At 33.0% G+C, this 6,679-nt stretch overlaps 1 protein-coding gene across 9 annotated transcripts; it reads left to right on the top strand.

Annotated features, from left to right (window-relative positions):
- The first annotated feature begins 1,198 nt into the window (after positions 1-1,198).
- On the top strand, positions 1,199-5,506 carry LOC107639085 (Restriction endonuclease, type II-like superfamily protein). 9 transcript variants are annotated; one of them, XR_015880562.1, is made up of 4 exons: positions 1,199-1,489; positions 1,956-3,486; positions 3,925-4,019; positions 4,130-5,506. XR_015880562.1 is itself a non-coding variant. In XM_016342505.3 (2 exons), the coding sequence occupies exons 1-2, from the start codon at positions 1,434-1,436 to the stop codon at positions 2,965-2,967; spliced, it is 1,068 nt and encodes a 355-aa protein (XP_016197991.1). In that variant the 5' UTR covers positions 1,199-1,433; the 3' UTR covers positions 2,968-5,506. The 9 variants fall into 9 exon arrangements, 1 of the variants encoding a protein (XP_016197991.1); XR_015880564.1 differs by having other exon boundaries at positions 3,889-4,019; positions 4,880-5,506; XR_015880563.1 differs by having other exon boundaries at positions 3,889-4,019; positions 4,877-5,506.
- Positions 5,507-6,679: the final 1,173 nt, after the last annotated feature.

The raw sequence follows: 6,679 nt of genomic DNA, 5'->3' as shown, positions 1-6,679 counted from the left end.
TCTAATTTTACAACCAAAATGTGCCACATGTCACTTTTTCATTGCAATTGGAATCAAATCTTTCCCTCCAAAATTAAGGAATCCACCTCTCCTCCTTACTAATTTTACAACCAAAATGTACCACATGTCACTCTCTTATTGTAATTGAAATTAAATCTTTTCCTCCAAAACTAAAGAATTATTCCCTCCTCCTTACTAATTTTATAACTAAAATTGCCACATGTCACTCTCTAATTGCAATTGAAATCAAATATTTCTCTCTAAAATTAAAGAGTACTCCCCTCATCCCTCTTCCTTTCTCTATTTCTCTCATTCCTTCAACCACTCTATCTATTTTATATATCATTACCAATATCAATGACTAATTACTAATTTGACAATTAAAATATGCAACATGACATTTTTTAATTGCATTAAAACTAAAATTGAAATTGAAATATACCTATATTATATATCATATATTACTATCTAATTTAATAATCAAATGTGTCACATGACACTCTCTTATTAAAATTAAGAGAAAATTTTTTTTTCAAAATTATTAAACTCCCTTCCTAAATTCTCTCATCTATCTCTCTTCATTTTTCTATTTCTCTCTACTATTTTTACTCTATATATAATTTATATTTTATATTAGTAATTTAACAAATCAAAGTATGTCATTTGATATTTTTTTACAATTAAAATAAAATTTATTCTTCCAAAATTAACAAACTCTCTCACTTTCATTCTTCATCTTTATCTTTCTCTCTCTTTTCTCTCATTCTCTATTTTTTCTATCTTTCTTTTTTACCGAAAACAAAATTAACAAAATAATATAATTTAAATAAAAAATATTATTATTATTGTTATTATATACATAGTTTTTTAGTTTTTTTTATTTAGTTTTAAATTTTCACCGTTTATCTTTTTAATCTATATTTTTATTTCTCTTCTTTCAAATATTTATTACATATAATTTGAAGAGAATACTAATATTATAATTAAAAGTTAGAATCAAGATTTAATTATTTTAAAAAAAATTAATTTTGAGTTAATTTTATAACTATCAATATAATTTTTTTATATTAATATCTAATTATATTTTTATATATATAGAGAGAAAAAATATTATTTTTAAATAACAAGTGTAAAAATTAATTATTTTTATTTGTACAACAGACTTAACAGTTAACATCTAATTATTTTTAATTATTTTTATATGTACGTTTTTATAGCCTAATTTAGTATTTTTCTCTTATGCTTACTCTCACGGTGCACAGTCAAAGCTTGGTCCGAAATGCATCCAACAACCCAACCCTAACCCACAGCAACCAACAACCCTTTCTCCGCCGTTGGATTGGTTGAACCTCCGAACTGTTGAACCGATATCCGGAATGGTTCGATGACCGCTCAGTTTTCAGAATCTTGGTTTCCATGGCCGCGTGGCTACCATGATTGTTATTGAGAGAAACTTCCACTCAAGACTCTGCATCCACTCCCAGCTTTGGTAAAGATTATCTTCTGCTCTTTTTTGCTCTCTGTTTCATGCGCCCCTCACTGTGTTCGATGAAATGCTCCAATCATATATATACTTTTTTTCCTTTCTCTCTTTTGATTATGAGTTTATGAATGATTTCTACATGCTTCTAAGTGGCTTCCGCCATAAATATTGTGCACATGCTGCAGTAAGATTATAAAAAAGGAACATTCCACCATTACGACATGCTTTTGTAATGCAATGCATATATTAGTTAGTTATTGGTTTAAATAAGTTATCACCCATTTTCACCTCGTATATAATAATTGAACCACCCAGGACTAGTTCTATAATGAAACTAATGAGGAATAGGAATCATATATGTTCATCGTATTATTCTTTTGAATGTTAGTTATGTATTTGATAAGTATCAGATGTTGTCGAGCTAATATCTATGGTTCGAATCATCAAATGACAACTTCTCTTTGTTTAACAGTTGTGAAGTTGCTTCATCATTCTCTCACATTGTTCGACTGCATTGCATGCACAAAATTCGATGTTATATGGGTTCTCTTGATGCATGTCTGGGTAATAAGAAAAACATTAGTAGCAATTCCTTAGTATCGGTTATTGTAGGATCTAATTCCTATAGCCGTGCTCCTAATAACAACTTTAGAAGTTTGAGCATAGTTGGTGCCATGTCAAAATACGAATCTGTCGAAACTCATTCTTTCCTTCAAGCACCGAGTCTTCAACACCGGTTTAAAAACTGGCAAACACTTAGAAAACACAAACTGACAGCTAGCACTTTTGCTGCTGCTATTGGATTTTGGCGTAGGCAAAGGTGCCAGTTGTGGCTAGAGAAGATAGGTGCTATTGAACCATTCTCAGGAAACATCGCTACCTGTTGGAACAATATCAAAGAGGAGGAAGCACTTGAAAGATACAAGCTGATAAGTGGCAATACTGTATTGTTTCCTGAACTTCAGGTGTATGGTGCTAACACTGAAAATGACTGGCTAGCTGCTTCGCCAGATGGTGTACTTGACAGAAAGCTATTTGAGTTGTCTTCTCATGGGGTTCTAGAGATAAAGTGTCCGTATCTCAATGGAGACATGAGTAAAGCCTTCCCTTGGTCTCGAATTCCAATTCGCTATATTCCTCAAGCTCAGGGATTAATGGAGATTCTAGGGAGGGATTGGATGGATTTTTATGTATGGACTCCTAATGGCAGTAGTTTGTTCAGGTTACATCGTGATGCTGAGTACTGGAATGTGATGGAAATGGCACTATCTGATTTCTGGTGGAAACATGTCCATCCAGCAAGGGAGTTGTATAGTAGGAAAGTTATAACAGACCCTCTTTTTGAATTAAGATCATTTAGACCAGCTCGGAGGCATGAGTTATGCAGTCATATCATTTCTGAAAGCATACGGATTGCTAATAGTTCGAAGTTATTAATGCGGGAAATACGTGGAATATTGCAACCAGATGACTCCCACGGTTAGATGAAGGACATTAGTGTAGTAATAACATTTTTTTTACAGGGATCCCAATTTTTTTGGTGATCTGTTTATATCAGTATAGTTTATGAAGATATTGATGTTGCTGACAGAGGATAATATTGTAAATTTGATATGGTTATAGATACATCTATGAGAATATATGAAATAAAGAAGTAATTGTTAAATATGATTGGTTGAAGCCGGAGAATAGAGAAAGGGATAGAAACAAACTTGCCAGGTTATGGAACCTTATAAAGTTGGGACATTTGATATGGAGAAAGTGGAGAGTTCAACAGCTGGTACATTTGTCAATACACCATATCATTTCTTTATTTGAGAAAACAAAATGACCTAATATGTGAAGTGAGTAGAATGTTCATAGTATGAAATGTGAATTTACATGCTATAAAGTCTAGTCTAAGGATTCAAGACTACATTCCTTTTATCTTCCTCTCTGGATTCTCCTGAGATTAAAATCACTTCTCATTTGCAGAGTGACCTGGTTCTCTAGGCTTCATCAAGGTAATTTGTTAGGCTTAATGAACTTGAACTGAAGCATTAGCTGTAATTATCATTTGATTGATTGTTAACCTGTTTCTTCTGATCTCAATTGCTTCTATGAAAGTTTTAAAGGTATAGACTCTATAAAGTTATCTCTCACATGCAAAATCTAGACATGTAAAATTATTTTTTTCCTCTCTTGTAACCATACCACTTCAATTATGCTGAATATGGTCTTTAGGTCACAACTTATTACACTAAGGTCACTTGCGAAGATATGATAATAAGATTTTGGTTGACAACAAATATATTGTTTCTGTTAGTGCTATCTCATTCAAGGATAAATGGTACTTTCTGAAAATGTGAAGTCATAAATTTTAAGTCTTTGGTACCTCTAATTTAATATATTTTCTCATATTAAAGCTATTGCAAAATAGAATTGATCAAAGTGTCTGCCAGAACTCGACATCTTCATATAACACTGCTCATTGGTATCTCCTTGGCTGCAATGGACGGTGCATCTTTCAGGTCTCTTTAGCTATTGTTGTCACCAAGTATGTCGATATTTTCTAGATTTTCTATATGCTTGATATTGTTTATCAATGTGTTGAGTTTGTCTTTATCTCTATCTTAATCTCATCTTGTCATTTATAATTGGTGCTAGTTTGTGTGGCGCTTTGAATCTGAAGCTTTTACTCCTTAGATGGTCTCCATAAGTCAAAGATGATGTGTTGGACATGAAAATTTGCTCCACGGTGTATGTTAGTTGCTTATCTTAGATTTCATTACCATATCCTTATCATGGTTATAAGCCTTTTATTATCACCTTAATGTTCAAATATAGCTGTATTAGGTTATCAGTATTCTGGTGATTCCCAATTCGTACTGGATTCTAATGCATGGTGTTTGTTTGGGATGAAGTCTCTTCTTTTCCCTTTGAATGGTGGAAGGTTTGTGGTTAACTCCACACATATCTGTTACAAGTTTTTCTTTTTGTTAGAATGTTTTGTCTTCCCTATTAAAGTGGATTGTTTTACTCATTTTTTTATGGCCTACGTAAGTTGGTGTATGTAAATTAACTTGTTAAAATAAAGTTAGAATATGAGTACACAGGCAATGGCTGGAAAGGAACAGAAAATCTCGTTGTCCTTGTTGGATCTATGACTATGTTAAGCCAACACTCTAGCTCTTTTTACTCTAATTTTTCCTCCTTCAATGAGCATGAAGATTAGTTGATTACCTCAATCTTCCCATTAGAGGGAAGTAAAACGAGACATTGTGTGTGTGTCTGTGTGTGTTTTCTCTTCTTTTCTTTTATTTGGTCGGGAGAGTTTGATTATACCATATTGAGCAAACTTATTAGAGAAATGCTGCTGCTATTTTTGTTAAGACTTTTTCCTTCTTATGGTAGTAGTGTAAGAAGTGTGTGATAAACAAGTTGAAGATGGATAATAGTGAAGGGTTGCAGTTGCAGAGCAATATTTCAATTTAGAGGTTTCTTGTCCAAGTCCCTTTGCTTGGGTCCAGGCTGCAACAAAGTTCAGTTTACTTAGCCTCCGTGATTGCTTGTGATGTATTGTATCCGAATAGAACAACTTGGTAAGCTTGGGTATTGGGGCATACGAGTCCAAAAGTTTATTCGGACCATCTCAAACAAGACCACCTTCTCCAGACCCCAAAAAACAAAAAGGGGTTGGTCCCAGTGGTAAGCGGTTCGGATTTACCTTGGAGGGCTAGTGTATGCAATTGTTCCCTTTGGGAGCCTACTCATCACAGCCAAATGCGCGACCCAGGTTGTCTGAATTAGTCGGGGGACGAAGCTCCGGATACCAAGCAGGCAACCAAAAAACCATAAGGCAAGTAGGGATTTCACTTGAGGTTATTAAAACACGTTTAATCTATTTAATTTGATGCTGACTTGAAGGTATTAGTTTCTTCAAATTTGTTTGTTGTTGCTACATAGGAGTAATACTCTGTAAGTAATAATTTTGCAAATATAACCTATTTAAATTCCTGTCACAATCATTCCTTTTTTTTTTCTTTTTTTTGGGTTAGAAAAAGAATAAAACGAACTCCAAAATAAACTGATTTCTAACGTTCATCCCATTAACGTGAGTATGACAAAAAAAAAAAAAACTAATGGGCCCACTAATTTATCCATTACGAATTTACGATGTATAAAACAAGTGTTTGTAAAAAAAAAGGCTCAAGAAATACGGGCTCTAACCTAGGTGCTGAGTCCAAACTAGTGGCCATCGTTTGAGAGGCTAAATTTCCACGTCCAAAGAAAAAGGGGGCTAAATTTTAACAGGTTGGTATCAAAGGTTAATTTAATTGATAAAGAGAAACCAGTGAGGTAATAAAACTTGATATGAGGAAGAAGCTATCTAATAGAATTTAGTTATTGTTCTAGATGCGATTCTCACTACGTTAGAATTTATCCTAAAAGTGAATTAATTATAATTAGAAGGGGGTTTACATTTTGGAAAAGATTTATAACAGTTATTTTTGTACAAAGTTGATAGTTGAAAATTAACTCTAACTAATGAATACCTTCATATCATTTATGGTATTCATTGACCCTATAGTGTTTATAATAGCTTGTTATTTATTGTGTTTGGTAGTTATGATGGACAAAACATATATATTTTGAAAAGGTCTATTTTATCCTCCATAGCATAAAACAGGGTCATTATCATCTTCATCACTCTCAACTCTTTCAATCTTCTTCCTCATAGTAACTTCCAGATCTAATCCCATTTTTTAAAAAATAAAAATAAAATTAATTGTAAAACCAGCACATTCATCTAATAAATTTCACAACAAAACAAGATTTATAATATATATTCTAAAATGAAAATAGATAAGTAAAGAAGCACAAGGAGATAGAAATGAAGCAACGATAGAATAAAGATATTTACATTAACACTAATCCAATTACAGCAAATTTAGTGTAAAAAAATAACAGTCAAACAAAACCCAAACAACAATTCGTGTTCAAAATATTATTATCCAAAAAAAAAAAATATCTCGAGGTAAAATGTGAAACAGTTAGAGTAATGGGCACTTGCAGTATCCACATTGACGGCAAGTCCACAACGGTGAGGGAGCGGTGATGCGGTGAGACTTGTAACAACGAAGAAAGGAGACACGGCGAGATGTAGAGGCGCATAGGCAAAAGGCAGAGGAAAGATGACACAATGGTGAGAGGAGA

The sequence above is a fragment of the Arachis ipaensis genome, chromosome B4 (assembly GCF_059453495.1).
Source record: "Arachis ipaensis isolate K30076 ecotype BB chromosome B4, ASM5945349v1, whole genome shotgun sequence".
In the NCBI taxonomy this organism is placed as follows: Eukaryota; Viridiplantae; Streptophyta; class Magnoliopsida; order Fabales; family Fabaceae; genus Arachis; species Arachis ipaensis.
This window is presented reverse-complemented; position numbering and strand designations above follow the sequence as displayed.